The sequence below is a fragment of the Lampris incognitus genome, chromosome 15 (genome assembly GCF_029633865.1).
Source record: "Lampris incognitus isolate fLamInc1 chromosome 15, fLamInc1.hap2, whole genome shotgun sequence".
NCBI classification, from domain to species: Eukaryota; Metazoa; Chordata; class Actinopteri; order Lampriformes; family Lampridae; genus Lampris; species Lampris incognitus.
The window spans coordinates 38,960,453-38,981,167 of record NC_079225.1 but is presented as its reverse complement, the minus strand read 5'-3'; the positions used below and the strand labels follow the sequence as shown (position 1 = coordinate 38,981,167).

The 20,715-nt window shown below is 45.0% G+C and overlaps 1 protein-coding gene across 1 annotated transcript in view; it reads left to right on the top strand.

The window, feature by feature from the left end:
• Positions 1-20,715, top strand: part of mdn1 (midasin AAA ATPase 1) — a 112,037-nt gene that overhangs the window by 38,031 nt on the left and 53,291 nt on the right. The window contains exons 27-49 of the mRNA XM_056294052.1: positions 987-1,128; positions 1,464-1,598; positions 2,800-2,938; positions 3,286-3,418; positions 3,942-4,072; positions 5,169-5,307; positions 5,558-5,672; positions 6,782-7,042; positions 8,473-8,670; positions 9,157-9,365; positions 10,303-10,425; positions 11,791-11,988; positions 13,139-13,246; positions 14,040-14,228; positions 14,647-14,736; positions 14,853-15,116; positions 15,528-15,792; positions 16,224-16,383; positions 16,831-16,947; positions 17,036-17,244; positions 18,749-18,897; positions 19,418-19,617; positions 19,983-20,206. Of these exons, the coding sequence (XP_056150027.1) occupies positions 987-1,128; positions 1,464-1,598; positions 2,800-2,938; positions 3,286-3,418; positions 3,942-4,072; positions 5,169-5,307; positions 5,558-5,672; positions 6,782-7,042; positions 8,473-8,670; positions 9,157-9,365; positions 10,303-10,425; positions 11,791-11,988; positions 13,139-13,246; positions 14,040-14,228; positions 14,647-14,736; positions 14,853-15,116; positions 15,528-15,792; positions 16,224-16,383; positions 16,831-16,947; positions 17,036-17,244; positions 18,749-18,897; positions 19,418-19,617; positions 19,983-20,206 (3,898 nt within the window). The remainder of the gene's footprint in view (positions 1-986; positions 1,129-1,463; positions 1,599-2,799; positions 2,939-3,285; positions 3,419-3,941; positions 4,073-5,168; positions 5,308-5,557; positions 5,673-6,781; positions 7,043-8,472; positions 8,671-9,156; positions 9,366-10,302; positions 10,426-11,790; positions 11,989-13,138; positions 13,247-14,039; positions 14,229-14,646; positions 14,737-14,852; positions 15,117-15,527; positions 15,793-16,223; positions 16,384-16,830; positions 16,948-17,035; positions 17,245-18,748; positions 18,898-19,417; positions 19,618-19,982; positions 20,207-20,715) is intronic.

Genomic DNA, 20,715 nt, shown 5'->3' with positions numbered 1-20,715 from the left:
CGAAACATGAAGAAAAAGGTCTATCTCTGTAGGGATCCTTTCTATAATGTTGTCAGACACTTATAATAACAATCTGAGTTTTTTGGTAATTTTCAAGTAAGTTGTTCAAACAAGATATTAAGTCATTCCAACGAGATACTAAGTTTTTCCAGCAAGATTTTAAGTCGTTCAAACGAGATTGTAGGTTGCTCAAACAAGATTGTAAGTCATTCAAATGAGATATGAAGTCGTTCAAACAAAATATTAAGTCATTCTAACAAGATTTTAAGTCGTTCCAACGAGATATTAAATCGTTTCAGTGAGCTATTAAGTCATTCCAACGAGATTGTAAGTTGTTCAAATGAGATATGAAGTTGTTCAAACAAAATATTAAGTTGTTCTAACAAGATTTTAAGTTGTTCCGAGATATTAAGTCGTTCCAACGAGATATTAAGTTGTTCAAATGAGATATGAAGTCGGTCAAATTAAATACTTGGTTGTTCAAACAAGATAACCCCTCATGTCCTTCATGCCCCCCCCCCCCCATGTCCTTCAGAGCCTCCATAGAGGTTGTGGCCATTGACCTGACTTTTATTTCATAAGAATTTTTTTTTCACTTTTAAGGTGTTCTTATGAAAAGTGTATTGTGTTGAATCTGAAACATACTTTTCAAATAAAATTTTATCAAAGACAATTTCTAGTCCACTTCCCCTGAATGTTTTCTTAATCGAGAGAAAAAGGGAACGCTAAAGGGGTGAATTGAGGATTGGGATCGGGTGAGAGAAAAGGTTTTCATCAGATTTGATTCCAGGCTGGTGGTGCCATGTGCGGGCTGAGAGACATCTTTTGGCTACTACACTACCAATGAGCATTCAGGTTTTTGATGAGCATATTTTGAACCTCCATGGTCATATTGTTTGTTTTTTATATGATGTCTTGTTCTGCTTTTCTTCTCTTTCCTGCCTCTTTGGATTAGCCTGATTATGGAATGTGTTCTCCTCCCTCAGTCCTTCCGCAGGGGATCATCAGTGTTTGCTGGGAAACATGGATTCATCACCCTCCGAGATCTCTTCCGCTGGGCAGACCGCTATAGGCTGGAAGAGCAGACAGTCGACTCTTGTGATTGGCTACAACATTTAGCAGACGATGGTGAATCCTAATTAGACCAACCCCGAGTCCATTCTCCTTAGAAAACTGATTTATTCCATTCATATGTTACAACTACCTCATCTGTCTCCCTCTCTTTGTCTGTTTCTCTCTCCAGCTTTAAAACAAGAGATTTAAAAAAAAAAAAACTTATAAATTAGAATGTAATAAAATTAATGTGATTATATGCACACATACTAATATTGTACGTACACACATTGTTTTAACATCCTTATGAAATAGTCTTTTTTAGTACTTGGCAAGTTGTCGCTGAAAATATGAGTTAGGTTTTAATTGACCTGCCTTGGAAAATAAAATGTTGTGTATACACTCCTCAGGGTATATGCTGCTGGCTGGGCGTGTGAGGAAACCGGAGGAGATGACGATCATCCAGTCCATACTCGAGAAGCACTTCAGGAGAACGGTGAACCCAGAAAACCTCTTCTCCCAGAAACAGGTCACCAGCCAGTTCAGTGAGTACACCCAAACAGAGCAACCACAGGACAGCACGGTCCCCTACCCCATCACTGCAAAACTGACCCAGGCTGACCCTATTCCTCGCGCTCCATTAGCAAGCGACCAGCCAGGGTTATCACCCCTGCAAAATTTAATGTTATTGAATATGTGTCGAGCTCAGGGGTCTATCTGGGATCATGTTCAAATAAAGCACATCATAAAAAAACATAAACTCAAGCTTCCCTCCAGCATTTTTCCAAGCGCAAAACAATAACTAGGATAGAACTTGCTGTGTTCAAAACAACAGAGCTCAGTTTTCGCCTAACTTTTGTTTATTTATTTCATTTATTTGATAGGGACAGTGTAATTTGACATAGTTGTAGTTCGTAATTGATATGCCGCACATAGTTTATGGCTGCTGCTAACTCTTGTCCTTAGTTAGGCTTTTTAAACATGAAATTGACTCACAATGCGTCGATATGAAAAATATGTAGAGAAAAATTATATTCACAAAAGGGAATGCGTTTGTTAAAAATCGCGATTTTAGTAGAATGGGGTTCCTGCTACTGCCTCATATCTCTCAGCTCATTATGACCTCTTATCTGCTCCCAGCCTTAGAACACACAAAGAAGAGTATAATATGTTGAGGTTATTGGTTATAGATGACTCAATCTATCATTTGTTTTCAACTTCCCAATCATGATATTAAGCTTCTGTGTGGACATTCCCTTGATATGATTTACATGCTGGTCTCTCCTTTTACCTCCCATTGGTTACAATTGGAGAGGCATGGTGGCGCAGTGGTTAACATGGTCACCTCACAGCAAGAAGGTCCTGGGTTTGAGCCCCGGGGTTGTCCAACCTTGGGGGGTCATCCTGGGGCGTCCTCTGTGTGGAGTTTGCATGTTCTCCCCGTGTCTGCGTTGGTTTCCTCCGGGTGCTCCGGTTTCCTCCCACAGTCCAAAGACGTGTAGATCAGGTGAATCGGCCATACTAAATTGTCCCTAGGTGTGAATGTGTGTGTGTTGGCCCTGTGATGGCCTGACAGCCTGTCCAGGGTGTCTCCCCACCTGCCGTCCAATGACTGCTGGGATAGGCTCCAGCATCCTGTGACCCCGATTGGGATAAGCAGCTTGGGTAATGGATGGATGGTTACAATTATACACAGTTGTGATGTACACAAGTTTGATCATCGTGGTTTCATGCTTTTCTTGGCAGGTCCCTTCATTGACAGCATCGCTGGAGTTCCCGAGGAGTTCCGCCATGTGGTGTGGACACAGGGCATGAGGAGGCTGGCGGTCCTGGTCGGACGTGCACTTCGATTTGGCGAATCTGTCTTGCTCGTAGGAGACACAGGGTAAGATTCAGATGTGATGCCTGGTGGTGAAGGCCAGTCTCCCTGGTAAAAATAAGAATTGAAGATGAAAATTCAGGAATAAAGAAGGCTTTTGGAGATGCATGCATTCCTGTGCCTTTGTGTTCCCATTTTTACAATTAAACATGAGTAAATCTATAAAAAGAAAAATGGCTGCCAACATCTTCTTTCAGCTGTCTTATGCCATTGAATCTTTCATGAACTCAAAACTTTCAAGACAACAGAACAAAACCCTTCAGTATTTAAGATGAATTTGACACTGAACATTTGAGAGAAGTTTTGTTTTTCGTATGCTAACTGGTTAGCACTTTCTCCCATTCGCTTTTCAGATGTGGCAAGACTACTATCTGTCAGCTGTTTGCTGCCCTGGCTGGACAAAAGTTCTTCTCCCTCAACTGTCACCTACACATGGAGACCTCCGACTTTCTGGGAGGTTTAAGACCTGTCAGACACACACATCAGGTACAAGGAGGGAAAGAACAGATGGAAAAGTTTACAGCAGTAGAAATGTAATATCTATAGTCATGCCACTAAAACGGGTCAGGGCCAAATTCTGCCTCAGACAGAATTCGTTTTGGCCCTCCATTGGTTTGATTCTGATGAGGTGTTAATTTTGTTGGATTTAGCAATTAACTCACCAGTAATTTGTTTTTAGCCTGCTAAATAATCAAAAAAGTAGTTTTTTTTTAAAATTTAGAATTCATTTTATTTCATAGTATTTCTTAAAGTTTCGTAGTATTTTCCCAGAAAAATTGAATCAATTCATCTGGACACCAAGTGTCCAGATGAACTGGATTAACTGGATTATTGAGCATGCATTGAGACTAAATATGAACACGGAATCATAGATAGAAAGTAAAATCAGTTTTTATTAGAACAGCTCAAGCATGCTATTCCAAGGAAGATTGTGTGGTACTCGTGTATTGTAAGTTAACATCATGCAGTGTAAAGTGATCCTTTTGTGTCTTGCCTTGTGTGAACCCAGGCCGATGGTGAGGATGGCAGACTGTTTCAGTGGCACGACGGCCCCTTGGTGCTGGCCATGAAACAGGGGGGTGTTTTCCTCATGGATGAGATCTCCCTGGCAGATGACTCTGTGCTGGAGAGACTCAACAGGTAGTCAAGTCACTTTATCATTTAAAAACAATCACTACTGTCCAACTGCTGGGACTGCTGGGATAGGCTCCAGCATCCCCGCGACCCTGAGAGCAGGATAAGTGGTTTGGATAATGGATGGATGGACTACTGTCCAATCTGCTTTACAATTTAAGATAATTTAAAACAGGCAGCATGGTGGAGCAGTGGTTAGCACGGTCGCCTCACAGCAAGAAGGTCCTGGGTTTGAGCCCCGTGGTTGTCCAACCTTGGGGGTTGTCCCGGTCGTCCTCTGTGTGGAGTTTGCATGTTCCCCCCATGTCTGTGTGGGTTTCCTCCGGGTGCTCCGGTTTCCTCCCACAGTCCAAAGACATGTAGGTCAGGTGAATCGGCCATACTAAATTGTCCCTAGGTGTGAATGTGTGTGTGTTGGCCCTGTGATGGCCTGGCGGCCTGCCCAGGGTGTCTCCCCACCTGCCGCCCAATGACTGCTGGGATAGGCTCCAACATCCAGTGACCCTGGTTTGGATAAGCGGCTTGGATAATGGATGGATGGATAATTTAAAACAGCAACAAAAACAGCAGAAAACAGTGATCTGCCAAAAAAAAAAAAGGCAGAAAACAAAGACATGAAAGTACTACTACCAGCATGAGGCTAACAGGCAGATCAAGGACATTTAAATCGGAGTTTTTTGGTGAGAGTTGATGGAGTAAATAATGGTCACAGGACCTGAGTTGTCCTAAGGCTCATGAACAGTTGGAGGGGATCAGTCCCAAATGTGGGAAGGATAGCTCTGTTCAAGGCTTCACAAACAAAAAACAGATTCCTAAAAGTCAATGCTGAAGCTTATTCAGAGCCAGTGGAGAGAAGCACAGGAGTACGGGGGTGGGGCCAGTCAGAAACCTGGTGACCATATTCTAGACCAGCTGAAGTCAGGGTAGATACACAATCAATCAATCAATCAATCAATCAATCAATCAATCAATCAATCAATCAATCAATCAATCAATCAATCAAACACACACACACACACACACACACACACACACACACACACACAGGGGTTCAACCCACAACATCAGTTGACCCCTGGCTGTTTGTATGCTTGTTTCCTAGTGTTCTGGAGACTGAGAAGTTGCTTGTGCTGGCGGAGAAGGGCAGCAGGGACAATGATGATGTAGAGATGATCACAGCAGCCGCCAGCTTCCGTCTGGTGGCCACCATGAACCCTGGCGGAGATTTTGGCAAGAAGGAGGTAAATCTGAATACAGAAACTGGAAAAACAACACGGTGCTGCTGTCTCGCTAGCAAAGCCATAGTAATTTGTACCCTATGGGATTTTACAGGCTTTTTTAATAAATATATCTTTGAGACAAACTGAAATAGAACAGGTTTACAACAAATAAAAATGTCAGCATATGAAATTAACTACATTGGTGGGAAACATTTTGTCCACGTGCATAGAATGGGCTTGGCTTTTATTCCGTGCATGTTTTTCTCAACAGCTCTCTCCTGCACTACGTAACCGTTTCACGGAGATCTGGTGCCCACAGAGCAATAGCCGCAGTGACTTGGTGCAGATCATCCAACACAACCTGCGTACAGGCCTGTCGCTGGACGGTATGCTATTCATGGTGAAGCAGGGAGCAGTGTGTAGACATGTCACAGAGCTAAGATGTTAGTAACACATTTCACAGGTCAAAAGAACGTGAGAATATAACAGTGAACCGGTTATTTGTCTGAAAGTTGTTTTGCCAATCCTACACCTTATCTGATTGCTAAAACAAAATAAGTTGAGCTGTGCAATATGAGTGTAAAAACTTGGGGCTTCCAGATAGCGTAGTGGTCTATTCCGTTGCCTACCAACATGGAGATCGGCGGTTCGAATCCCCATGTTACCTCTGGCTTGGTCAGGTGTCCCTACAGACACAATTGACCATGTGTCTGCAGGTGGGAAGCCAGATGTGGGTATGTGTGCTGGTCGCTGCACTAGTGCCTCCTCTTGTCGGTTGGGGAGCCTGTTCAGGGGAAGGGGGAACTGGGGGGAGTAGCGTGAGTCTCCTTAGCATTACGTCCCCCTGGTGAAACTCCTCACTGTCAGGTGAAAAGAAGCAGCTGGCGACTCCACATGTATTGGAGGAGGGATGTGGTAGTCTGCAGCTCTCCCTGGATCAGCAGAGGGGGTGGAGCAGCGACTGGGACGGCTCGGGAGAGTGGGGTAATTGGCCAGGTACAATAGGGGAGAAAAAAAAGTGGGGGGAAATCCAAATAAATAAACGTAAAAACTTGAAATCTTGCTGTTCTTAATTAGCGGGCCAATACCAACATATTTGGTGTCATTTCCAGCTTCAGCCTAGTCTAGAACAGTGGGGAAAATAATCAACTTTAGTAATTAATCTAAATTACTTATTCTTAACTATGTGACCCGGCGCTTAACACTTCAGACTGCACATACAGCTGACAGAGTGTTGGTATTATATGATTTCATATACGAGAACTGCCTGATGCAGGTTTGACCTCTTTTTAATTGTTAGTTCTTGTGATTGTTCGTTCTTCCTCACTCTAGAAAGATCCAGAAAGAGATATCTGTTACCCTTCTTTACTCGCTTTCCACATAAGATTTCAGTATTTCGATAAGATTAGGTAAATTGGTACTATCTCACATTATGTGCAAACTGACCTACTTTGCTACCAATGGAAATCTATTGTAACCCTTATCTGCATCACAGGCGGAGATATTGCCGAGCTGATGCTGGACTTCATCGACTGGCTGATGCAGCAGGACTTTGGCCGGCGCTGCATCCTAAGCATCAGGGACATCCTGTCGTGGGTCAACTTCCTCAACGCTGTGTGCGAGCGCGATGAGGACGGGTTCATGACTATGGGGGCCATCGAGGATGAGGAGGAGGCTGAGTGGAACCTCAGGCTGGACACCGTCACTGCCTTCATTCATGCCGCCTGTCTGGTCTATGTAGACAGCATCGGCTCAGGTAAGCAGTTAAGCGGGCTTTACTTGGTGCCATTTTGTTTACCCAGTTGAAATGATCCAAATACCGTATTTCCCAAACTATAAGTCGGTGTTTTTTTTCACTCATCTGGCTGGTCCTGCAACTTATATTCCAAAGCGACTTATGCAATGTAATTTTGTGGGGCGAATACACTGCATTTCAAATAAGGCCATTAGATGGCACTGTTTAATATTGTGACTGAACTGAAAATACTGTACCATAGTTGATGTGCATGTCGGATTCCGGTAAGCTTACTCGAAATATCATGGGTTTGGGCGGGCGGGTCAAAAAGCAACAAAGCGGGCGTCCAGGTAGCGTGGTGGTCTTTTCCGTTGCCGGAAGCCGGATGTGGATATGTGTCCTGGTCGCTGCACTAGCGCCTCCTCTGGTTGGTCGGGGCACCTGTTCAGGGGGAGGGGGAACTGGGGGGAATAGCGTGATCCTCCCATGTGCTACATCCCCCTGGTGAAAGTCTTCACTGTCAGGTGAAAAGAAGCAGTTGGCGACTCCACATGTATTGAGGAGGCATATGGTAGTCTGCAGCCCTCCCCAGATCGGCAGAGGGGGTGGAGCAGCGACCCGGACAGCTTGGAAGAGTGGGGTAATTGGCCAGATACAATTGAGGAGAAAAAATCCCCCCCCCCCCCCAAAAAAGGCAACAAAGCAGTGCTTCAAGTAAATTATAATTAACTTAAAGAAACATTGCGTGCAATAGGCTATGCTATGCATTACTAGTTGTCCACCTTCCCATCCCCTCTCTCTGTCTGTCTCTGTCTCTGTCTGTCTGTCTGTCTGTCTCTCTCTCTCAAACACGCACACACACAAACACAAGCAGCTTTATCATCAATTTGTGATGGTGGTTCTGGTCAATAACATGTGTTTTAGATTGTTGAGGCTACACATACGAGTTTTTTCCTCAAATTTGTACCCATTGCTTCTGTTTACACTGCCAAAACTCTTCTTTTTTTTTGGTCAGAAAGAAGAGGCTTGTGTGTATGTGCGTGTGTGAGTGAGAGAGAAAGAGAGAGACAGAGTTCATGTCTTTAATGAAGGGTTACTTGTTTTGCTGCTCTTTAACAATAAACACTGGAACAGTTCATCTGTTTATTTCGTAGTCTAGACACAGGCTCTATTAGGGTAAGATACAACACTCCGGTGTGACTTGTAGTCCAGGAAATACAGTGCTTTTCACTAGAAATGAACGCAAAATGGCCGGAGAAGAGGCTCTGTGATATAATAGGGAAACAATCCTGCATGTTGCCTCACTTGCAGAATAATCTCTTGTAAACATTTTCTACACAGCAAGGTATTGATTACTTTTGGAGGGAAATACTCGATCAAACTCAACAGGGTATCTGACTGAGAGTATCTCTCTGTCTGTCTGCCTGTCTCTCTGTCTGTCTCTCTCTCAGGGACTACGGTGTCCTGTGCAGACAATGCCCTCCTGGCACGTAGGATGTGCCTTGGATTCCTAAAGCAAAGGCTGACCAAAATGACCAAACTGGACCAGGAGATGCTGGACACCCTGCGGGTCTATGACACCAGCCTGCCCCGAGAGCCCCAGTGGGGAGAAGACTTCTTTGGCATTGACCCCTTCTACATCGCCTTAGGTTTGGACTCCAGTACTTCTAAGTATCGTTGATATGATGGTTGATAAATGTGCAGTTAATTCGTAATGACCCTTTACTTAAGCAGGCCTTTTTGTACATCAGACTGCATTGTAATGGGCCTTACATGAAAGCAAGTTAAGAGTTTGAAAGACAAAAAAAAGTATTTACTTATTAATTGGATGGAATGAACTCGGGTTATGGTAAGGGCCAAATACATGAATGTGTGCAGGTGTTTGAGTGTGTGGATAGGCAGTGATGTGGGAGGACAAGGTCTGCGAGTAAGGGTGGGGGGGGGGTTGTGGTATTCCCTGGTGTAATAGGAAACAGCTACTATGTCACAGAATTTTTGTGTAGCTTTCATCATTGCTGTTCTTGTGAGACAATGAGGCGACTGCATTGCAGATGATGCCAATTCTAAGCTGTTGACGGTTTGCTTGACAGCTGAGCACATACATTTTTCACATCTTGTTTTACCTTTCCATCCAGGACCTCAGAGTGAGAATCGTAACCTGTCAGACTATGCCATGGCAGCGGGCACCACAGCGGTGAATGCCCAGAGGCTTCTGCGGGCCTTGAAGCTGCAGAGGCCAATGCTGCTGGAGGGCTCACCCGGTGTGGGAAAGACCAGCCTGGTCGCAGCCTTAGCAAAGGCCTCTGGGAACCACCTTATCAGAATCAACCTCTCCGAGCAAACCGTAAGCAAATCGTCAATTCTCGCTGTTGCAAATTTGCACATGCTCTTGATTCCAGTGCTGTCTCTGTCCTTTCTTCTATAAATGGTATGAAATCATATGATAATGAAATGCACTTAAATTCTTGGCTGTCACACAGAATGAACATTATATGCTAGAGGACAGTACTTGGAAGAGAACTTAAAGGGAAACAATCACGACAGTGGACTTAACTCATAAGCCAATGAACTGGGGGCATCCGGGTAGCATGGCAGTCTATTCCATTGCCGACCAACACGGGGATCACCGGTTTGAATCCCTGTGTTACCTCCGGTTTGGTCAGGCGTCTCTACAGACACAATTGGCCATGTCTGCGGGTGGGAAGCTGGATGTGGGTATGTGTCCTAGTAGCTGCACTAGTGCTTCCATCTGGTCTGTCGGGGCGCCTGTTCGGGGGGGGGGAACTGGGGGGAATAGTGTGATCCTCCCACGTGCTACGTCCCCCTGGTGAAACGCCTCACTGTCAGGTGAAAAGAAGTGGCTGGCGATGCCACATGTATCGGAGGAAGCTTATGGTAGACTGCAGCCCTCCCCGGATTGGCAGAGGGGGGGAGCAATGACCAAGATGGCTGAGAAAATAGGGTAATTAGCCAAGTACAATTGGGGAGAAAAAGGTGGAAAAATCTAAAAACGAAAAAGAAAAGAAGCCAATGAACTGTAGGACATGGCGGAAACCATTTAATTCACAGATTTCGCCATTGACATCACTGGCCAGCACTTTTCTGCACAATTTTGGTGACATTTCAGAGATGCACAGAAGACTACCCAGTATTTTGATGGCTGATGGAGTGAAATCCCTGGAACATATAGCGATAACGTTAAAAATTTCCATTTAAATTCACTGATGGCAGTGTAAATAAATCTGCCACACATAACTAACACTGTGATCTCATCCTGAAAGGATGTGACGGATCTGTTTGGAACGGACCTGCCAGTCGAAGGGGGTAAAGGCGGCGAGTTTGCATGGAGAGATGGCCCTCTGCTGGCTGCTTTGAAGGCTGGCCACTGGATCGTCCTGGATGAGGTATGGACCACTTTTCATCTAGTGGCAATAATTGATTTCCCCCCCACGTTATTAAAGTATCAACCTTGACGATTATGGTTGCATTCTTTTTTTGGCATACATTTCCCAGGAGTCATTTCAAAACCACTATCTAGTTTGTCTTCTGCAACACCAGAACACAGAGCGTTTGTTCCACCGGCCATCTCTGGTGGACCACCCGTTGCTGGGTGATGTAAAACATGTCACTACTTGTGCAACACTTTAAAGGACTCTGGGAAAACCTAATTTTTAACAGAATGGTTTAAATTGGAGTTTTGTTGATCACTAAGCACATTTGTACAAACAAGAGTTTTACCCTCATTTTGTTTTTACACATGTGCCTGCACATTGTTTTTAATGACAATAAATTGAATTGCATTGGTGTGTTTCTCACATAAAGTTGCAAGGGGCGGCGTCTTGGTGGCGTGGCGGTCTATTCCATTGCCTACCAACAAGGGGATCGCCAGTTCGAATCCCCGTGTTACCTCCAGCTTGGTCGGGCATCCCTACAGACACAATTGGCCGTGTCTGCAGGTGGGAAGCCGGGTGTGGGTATGTGTCCTGGTCGCTGCACTAGCACCTCCTGTGATTGGTCGGGGCGCCTGTTCAGGGGGAGGGGGAACTGAGAGGAATAGCGTGATCCTCCTACGCGCTACGTCCCCCTTGGTGAAACTTCTCACTGTCAGATGAAAAGAAGGGGCTGGCGACTCCACATGTATCGGAGGAAGCATGTGGTAGTCTGGAGCCCTCCCCGGATCGGCAGAGGGGGTGGAGCAGCGACTGGCACAGCTCGGAAGAGTGGGGTAATTGGCTAGATATAATTGGGGAGAAAAAGGGGGGGGGTCCCAAAAAAAACCCGTCACAATGGACATCATTATAGAAAAAGCATCGGAGAATTTAAGCGAAACGGTATTGAGGTATCTGTGTATTTAAGTGTCTGTATCAGGAAATATCACGTTGGTGAGACTGTAAATAATATCAGAGAAAAAAAGACACTCAGGCCCAAGGCATTTGCAACTCAGAGCAGAAATCTTTTAAAGAAAATAAACTTCCTGAACACCTTTCATTGAGCCAATACTTACAAGGGGAATCATGAACAGGGATATTGTCATATTTTTTTCCTTCTTCAGACCATTTAGTTTCGCATCAAAATGAGCTTAAAGTCTGTGAATATTTATTATACTATATATGAAAAGGAAGAAATAACGATTACATTTTCACAATCCCTGAAAAGTATTCTTTTGCCCTCTCATCTCCACCACTGCAGATGGATTAGCTAGTACTGATAATCGAAATAAAACCCCCGGTTCCACATTGACTTGTTCTTGTGTTCCTAAATGCTGGCAGCTTAACTTGGCCTCCCAGTCAGTGCTGGAGGGTCTCAACGCCTGCTTTGACCACCGGGCAGAGATCTACATCCCAGAACTGGGCATGAGCTTCAATGTGCAGCATGAGAAGACCAAGATCTTTGGCTGCCAGAACCCCTTCACCCAAGGCGGAGGGCGTAAAGGATTGCCCAAATCCTTCCTGAACAGATTCACTCAGGTAATTGAGTCATACAGTTATTTTAAAGAATTTATTAAAAAGAATGTCTGAATCCTTGGCATCCAGGTGGTGTGGTGGTCTATTCCATTGCCTACCAACACAGGGATCGCCAGTTCGAATCCCTGTGTTACCTCCGGCTTGGTCGGGTGTCCCAACAGACACAATTGGCCGTGTCTGCGGGTGGTGAGCCGGATGTGGGTACGTGTCCTGGTCGCTGCACTAGCGCCTCCTCTGGTCAGTTGGGGCGCTTGTTCGGGGGCGGGGGGGACCTGGGGTGATCCTCCAATGTGCCACGCCCCCCTGACAAAAATCCTCACTGTCAGGTGAAAAGAGACGGAGGAAGCATGTGGTAGTCTGCAGCCCTCCCCAGATCGGCTGAGGGGGAGGAGCAATGACTGGGACAGCTCGGAAGAGTTGGGTAATTGGTCGGATACAACTGGGGAGAAAAGGGGGGGGGGGATCCAAAAAAAAAAAAGAAGTCTGAACCCAGACCTCAATAAAACATTGTCGGGTAAAAACTTCTTTGGTTGTTTCAGTTCTGAGAAATGCACCACTTGGCTGAATCTTCTCGCTGCAACACAGTCCAATTGCTTAAGCCTTTGAAAAAAATTATTTAGGTATTATAGCTCCTTTGGAAAATTGGAAATTCACAGTACAGTCACAAGTATATCTTCACCTATTTCATATTTTTTTCAGAGTTTTGTTTTGAACAGGCACACTATACAGTTGATTTCGAACTACTTTTTGCACTTGATGCAGTTCATCCCAGCCATCCGTAAACTTCCACACTTGCGAGAACAGGAAGTTTGGAAGCCTGGCAGTCCATCTTTAGATAACAGTCAAGAACTTCCAGAGTAAAGGAAGATCATGTAGCAAGGAAAACTTATTGGAAGAAATGCAAAACAGCAATTTTTACTTGATAGAAAAGAAGTTGTCTACAAGTAATCAGTTGCTCAAGTTTTTGTCTGTACGACTCTGAATGGTGCGATCTAGCTACCTGTCTGTCTGTCTCGCCACGTGTCTGTCTGTTACAGTCTGTCTCCATTAATGTGCTTATTTACATACTCGCATATATATGCTATTTCTGTTTCACACAGCTGTAGATTTTTGTTTCTTTTGGGGAAAACTAATTCACCTTCTGTCCTCCCAGGTGTTTGTGGACCAGCTCACTGCTAAAGACATGGAGTTCATTGGAGACTCAATTTTCCCCAAAATTGACAAACAGATCATCTGTAAAATGGTGGAGTTCAGTAACAAGGTAAATTTTGTGGTTCCTTTCAGTCTTTTATTTCTCCACTGTGCTTCTGCATGGACTCTCCTATTTTGCTCTAACATCGGCGCCTCTGATGTATCGCACACTGAGAGGACTGTGTGTGTGTGTTGGGGGGTGGGGGTGGGGGTGGCCTTAGGTGGCCCAGCAGGGTCAATCCGGCTGCCTGCAGGCATGTCCAGCAGCAGGCAGTGTCCCACACCATTACACAGCTAAAAAGTGACCAGACACATGGTGTCCCATGTCGCTTCCTGCTAAGGTTAAAGGGGTCATAATTGGATTGTTTTATGCAAGAATAGTTTCCAGGCATTCCTGGAGAGCATGGAAAATAACATTGGCAGTATGAACAATAAATGTGATGGTTTCCAGGCCATTGAACATTTCTGAAAATATGAGGAATTTGACTCTTTTATCTTTATACCGTACACATATAACTAAATGCTGTTGGACAAAATAATATTGGTTGTTATTATGATAGTTTTGTTATGCCATACAGCTGGGTCTATTGCCAAGTCACTATCATACTGAACAAGTACTCATATCTGGCCATGAGATTAAATGCTGAAATCCTAGTTAATTTTGAAATAGAAATATTTGGGAATCTTTATTTGGAAAGAATTTAATATGATGAATCATTGATGTTAATTTTCACGTTATTATTTTTTTCTCATCAAACCTACAACCAGTATATGATTTAATACTGTTGCATTCCATTCTTGCTTTATTTTCAAGTCGTACCTTTTATTTATATCTATCTTTACCTTATATCCACCTTTGTCAGCTTGTTCATGAGGTGTCTGTGGAGAGAAGGTGGGGTCAGAAAGGCGGCCCCTGGGAGTTCAACCTGCGCGACATGTTCCGCTGGTGTCAGCTAATGCAGGCAGATCAATCGCCGGGGTTCTTCAACCCGGGCCAGCATGTGGGCCTGGTGTATACAGACAGGATGAGGACAGAGGTGGACAAGACCCAGGTACAACAGTCTTTGTTTTTTGTACTTGTGGTTGTTTGTCATAGATCCCGGCTGCAGAACGTTTTAATGTGGCTGTTTTGTGTACTTCCTTGTAAGCGCACTTTTGATTACAATTGGGGATATGCAATGGCACAAGTGAGAACCATGAGATACCTCAGTAATACCTATGAATTCATAGGATAATCAATGATCTTAATTAACTTAATAGCCCATATTGGCAATGAACTCCACCTCTCAATCATAAGCTTAAGTCAAAGTGTTGTGTTGCTACTTTAAATCCAAAGCTTGAACAGTGGGGCTAATCAGTTGATAAGATAATCAATGATAACAGTATACTATTTGTTGTACCATTTCCCACTATTGTGCTTGGGTCAAAACATCTGGTTAATTTTTGGAAATTGTCTTCTGTCCTTTCCAGGTGCTGTCTATGTTCAGGAAGGTGTTTGGGGAGGACTTTGAGCCATACACGGGCTCTAGACAGTTCCACATCACGCCGCTGAACCTGCAGGTGTGTCAGAATCCCCAAGTTCCCCTTTCTTTTTGAGACGCAAGTGTTTTAATTGTGCAGTATAGAGTTCACAACCCTCTTTCGTCCTCATTTTCCCCTCCTGATTGTCCTTCCAGGTGGGATTCTCAGTCCTGCAGCGGAGTGGTGGAGCCCCTGTGGCCCTCGACCCTCCCCTGTCCATCACACATCAGGCCCTGCGACCCCTAGAGTCTCTGATGAAGTGTGTGGAGATGGGATGGATGTCCATATTGGTTGGCCCCACGGCCAGTGGGAAAACCAGCCTGGTGAGGCTGCTGGCTTTGCTGACAGGCCATCGCCTCAGGGTCATGGCCATGAACAGTGCTATGGATACCACAGAGTTGCTGGGAGGCTTTGAACAGGTAACCACCAAAGGAATACCTATGTAGTTTGAATCTTCAAGTTTGATTGGCAGCCACATGAGTTTAAAGCTTTTGCAAATTTTTGACTTGATACTCAATGTAAAGACACAAGGACATTAATACAATTTTTTAAAGTAGAAAAAATGTCCTAACAATATTTATGAAAAAAATATGCACTTATGAAAATATCTGATATGCAAATAAGGAATTGCCATATGTTGGGTATTATCTTTATGGGGTGTAGAAAGTTAGATGCTGTATACTAATTATTTGATGATGATGATGCATATTTTTATTTTTTGCACAGTCTGATTCCAGTTTGAAAAGATGCAAAATCAGTATCACTAAAAATTAATTTTTAAAGTGTTCCGTCATTAAATTTGAGTGTGCCCTCTCTTCATTCTCTCCAAGGTGGACATCATGCGGCCATGGCAACAAGTGCTGGAAAGTGTGGACTACATAGTTGCCATGGTGACGCGGCGGGGCCTGATGTCGCTGGATGTTGGCGTGCAGGACACCGAGTTCCTGCTGAAGACGTGGGGCCTCTTCTGTCGCTGGCTGAAGGAGTCGGGGCTTGAGCGGACGGGGGGCACGGTCAATTCTGAAGCCCTCAACAAGCTGGAGGTCATCATCCTCCTCCTGCAGAAACTCAACACCAAACTCAAAGTGTTCACAGGTTAGCCACTCCATACAATCTGATGAAAAGAGGTATACTTGAATATCAAAGGGTAAAAAAAGGGAATGGAACTGCCACGTTGGCTGAAATAATGGAGTTAACTAATATGAAAATAAATTTGGATGTACGGTAAATACAGCAAATTGTAGATTTATTTTTAACTTGTGGGTTTAGATACACTGTACCAAGGGGAAGGAGATTTTAGATTGTTTGACTCTTTAGTTGTACAGCTTTGGCACTAGTCCCGGTGTTTTGTCCTCAAATCCTGTGTGTTTGTCATTCTTTGGTTTTTAAAGTACATTTCAGCTGAATGGCCGTCATTCTATTTGACCCATTTTAAATCCACCACTGCCTTTCAGTTCCCCTTTTAAAAAAGCGTAGCATTCCATTTCCAGCATTGTAACTGTTGTGGCTTTGTGTTTGTCCTGCAGACATGTCCAAGCTGCAGATGGACTTCACACAGCTGAAGGAGCGTCTGGCTCAGTTGGAGGATGGATGGACCAACGGTGGCTTTGAGTGGCTGGATGGCATGCTGGTTCAGGCCTTGCAGGCTGGTGATTGGCTTCTGATGGACAACGTCAACTTCTGCAGGTAAGAAAACGATTCTGGTCCTTCTGTTTCTTTTTTCTTTGTGTCTGTCTTTCTGCTTGTTGTCTGTCTGTCTCTTGGTCTGTCTTTTTGTGTGCCAGCCTGTCTTTCTACCTGATTGTCTGCCTGCTTGCCTGCTTGTCTGCCTCACCTGTTAGCATAGAACGATCATGTGTCATTTATTCTTGGGGATACCAATTGTTCACTTTTGTTCACTTTTCACCTGTGTCCCTTGCCTACTTAACTATTCTTAAATACAAAGACATTCTCAGGAACTTGGATTATTTTTTCTAGAAATTCTAGAACTTGCTTGGTGTACCTACATTAAAGTTTCATGGTGTGTGTGTGTGTGTGTGTGTGTTTAAAAAAAAGTATGTTGGCATCGCAGCAAGTCAAATTCCTTGTACATGCAAACTAACACGGCTAATGTCAAAATTGGTTTGTGTTCAGCCCCTCTGTTTTGGACCGTCTGAATGCCCTCCTGGAGCCCGGTGGATCCCTGACCATCAACGAACGTGGAGTCATTGATGGAACCACCCCTCAAATCACCCCACATCCCAACTTCAGGTAGCGTACATTAGCGTCGTCACTTAGCCTTGTGCATGTCAAGTTAGAGGAAGTATTCTCGGCTCAGTTACCGTGTGTGGTTCTGCAGGTTGTTCCTGACCATGGACCCCGTGCACGGAGAGATCTCCAGAGCCATGAGAAACCGAGGAGTCGAGATTTACATCCCAGGGGAACACGAGGGGGTCTGCTGGGACATGCTAGACCTTAAGACGGTGCTGCACACCGCGGGGGTGACCGGGGATTGCGTGTGTGATCTGCTGATTCAAATACACACAAGCATCAAAGCTGCCATCTGGGGTAGGCAATGAGTTCGATAGGTTTGCTACTGAATACCTGCTGATGTTTTTTAAAGTTCAGAAGTTTTTATTGATGTTTACGGGTGACATGGTGGCTGTATTTATCACAGGTTTCTTCCTGGTACTTCTGCTTGCTTCCGAAAAGGCAGTCTCTGGGTGTAGTGGAGCATCTAAATAGCCTTTAGACATAATTGGGAGTATTAGTAATTGTTTGTGTGGGCTTGGTGAAAGTATGTGGAATGGATTGTTGGCCTTTTCAAGGTATCTCTTTACCTTCTGCTCACTGCATGCTGGGATGGGCTCTATCCTCCCTCAGTGTCCTTTTTGAGTATGTTGGGCTTAGAGAATGTATGAATGAATGGATCTTAATTTTCTGTAATAATAACTTGCTCAGCAGGGTCAATGGTTACCTCATGAACCAGTCAACCGATTCTCATGAATCAGTCTAACCCTATTTTATACACACCGTCCATGTGGTGCGTAGGTTTTTCACAGTCATCCATCCTTTTCTTCATACTGCAACACAGCTCCAACATGCCATCTAGAATCCAATGGAGGACAAACTCACAGTCCTCATTCAGTGTAACAACACTCCACGGTTCAGCCACAACTAACATGATGCTACAGCAGTCCATCATAGCAAGGTTGAGTGACCATGTTAAAATTTGATGGTCGTTATTTATTTGGTTCTGGTTGTTTGCTACTTCCTGCAACACAGCCTACAAATTAGGACCAACCGGACCATTCTGCTGCAGCACAGCAAAGCAAACACTAAGAGGGAACTTAGCAATAAAAATAACTGTAATTCTTGAAAATCATCCCTCAAATTTGCTGTGGCAGATTGCTATACCATCCAGTTATCTTTGGTTTAACTGTGGCATGTTCTTTTGCACTGAATGAGGATTGTAGATTTGTCCTCCATTAGTTGCATTTAACACGAGGTGGCAAGATGGAGATGTGTGTAAGGATAGATAACTGTGAAAATGAAACCTTCCTATACTATGTGAGTGGTACTATAAAATAGAGAGAGACTTAAAAAATTCCAAACAATTTCTTTTTTTTTTTTATAAATTTATTTCTGATTTTTCCCTTTTTTCTCCCAATTTAGTGGCCAATTGATCCCTATTTTAATTCAAACACCCACCCTCGTATTGCATGCGTTCGCCAACTGCATCTCTCCGGCCGGCAGTCTCGAAGGAAAGCGCCTCCCCACTTTCGTGACAAGGCGAATCCAAGCCGAACCACTGTTTTTCCGACACACACAGAGACGCATTCACATGACGAACACAAGCCGACTCCGCCCCCCTCCCGAAGACAGCGTTGCCAATGATTGCTGCTTCACCGAGTCCGGCCATAGTCGGATCTGACGAGACCGGGGCGCGAACCCCAGTCCCCAGTGGGCAACTGCATCGACACCAAGCCGATGCTTAGACCGCTACGCCACCGCGGACGGTCAAAAATTCCAAACAATTTCTTAAATAAAAATTCTCCTCCTCCTCCATCAGACTCCCCAGCCTCCTCTGTGGCTTCCCTGCTCCATGCCGCTACCCTGCTTTCCTGCCAGCTCCAGAGAGGTGTGGATCTACCCAGTGCCCTGCAGCATGCCTGCGGAGAGGCCTACACTGTGTGCCAGCGCACCACTGCTAGCCAAAGGGTAACAAACCCCCATTATAATGTTTCTTACTGGTTGTGCTGGGTGTTCAAACTGTGTGGACTCGTGGCTTCTCGATTCTGTTCCACCTCTGGATGTTTGCCACGTTCTCCTTCTCTCTATCCACCCGATATTTCCCGTCTCTCTCCACTGTAAAAAAAAGTTCCTTTCTCTGATAGCTTGTTAAACGTCTCAATCCCACAGTGCCACCAGTAATTCTGGTGAGGTTTGTGTGTCCACAGGGGAGCCTTCCCACACCACTTGCTTCATTCTCTTGTTGTTTTTAGTGGAAAAAGTAGTTAATACTCGCAAATCAATACAACTTGATGCGTTTCAAAAGGTTTTCAAACGATGGCTTCGCAACAGGGGACACAACTCTTTCTCCCCTCAGGCAACTGTTTAGCACGAGGTTGAAAAGAGTTACTCAGTGGACACAGTGACAGTTTAAATCAGTCACTTGTTGTGCTTCAACACTTGAATCTTCAGGGCAGATGTTAATAAACGATGTGTTCGGTCTCTCCAGACAGCACAGCATGTGATTGAGCAGCATCTGGCTATTCTGGACACGGAGGACTGGGGCAGCGGGCTGCTGTGTGCTGGGGTTTGGCCAGATGGATTCCCCTCCGCACTGCTTTCCACCGAGGACTCCTGCTTCTCCTCTGTCCTCCGCGATGGCCAAGTCCTCTCTTTCTGTCTGAACACCCTCAGCCTGCAGGGCAAACGGTAAGAGTTACACCAGTGTCATAGAGTCTACAGCACAGGGGATAGTCTGTTTCCAACAGTAAGAATACATTGTGCTTTTGCTAATGTAGGAAAACTCTGGGTCATTCATTACCTTTTGAAGCATTCATGTCCCCCCCATCTCATCATATCAGTCTCCATCGTTTTCTATACCAAAACTGTTCAAAGTCTTTTTTTCCAGAGTCGGTTTACATTTTTAACAAAAAACACAGGAACATGGAAGAATGGGTATTAGACTTCTGGTTAACACAATCTTTGCCACAGCAGCTATGGCTGCAAAGCAATGGAAATTGTCCCTGTAGTTTGAAAGTGTCTCTCACTGATATAATTTGCTCCTGTTGCATTAGGAATCGCCCTCTTAGCCTGAATGACCTGAAAAGGGCCCTGCAGAGCTGCGGTACCCATGAGGGGTTGGCGTTTTCTGGAGGAGTTGTGGATCTGGAGGACGGCGACGCCCTGCGCCTGATCCCCACGGCTGTCCGACTCCTCACTGAGAGAGCTTCCCACGGAGACTGGATCCTCCGCAGCCACTGGCTCTCTCACCTGGGCAAGAGCTACAAATTCGCTCCCGGTTGGTGAAGTTGGTCCTTTTTGCCAAGAAATTAATAAGTTGATCATCCAGGTAGCATAGCGGTCTATTCCGTTGCCTACCAGCATGGGGATCGCCGGTTCAAATCCCTGTGTTACCTCTGGCTTGGTCGGGCGTCCCTACAGACACAATTGGCTGTGTCTGCGGGTGGGAAGCCAAATGTGAGTATGTGTCCTGGTTGCTGCACTAGTGCCTCCTCTAGTCGGTCGGGGCACCTGTTCAGGGGGGAGGGGCACTGGGGGAATAGCGTGATCCTCCCACGCGCTGCATCCCCCTGGTGAAACTCTTCACTGTCAGGTGAAAAGAAGCGGCTGGTGACTCCACATGTATCGGAGGAGGCATGTGGTAGTCTGGAGCCCTCCCCGGATCGGCAGAGGGGGTGGAGAAGCGACCAGGACGGCTCAGAGAGCAGGATGATTTGCCAGGTACAATTGGGGAGAAAAAAAAAACAATAGAAATAAATGAACAAGTCTGGAACAACACCTACACAA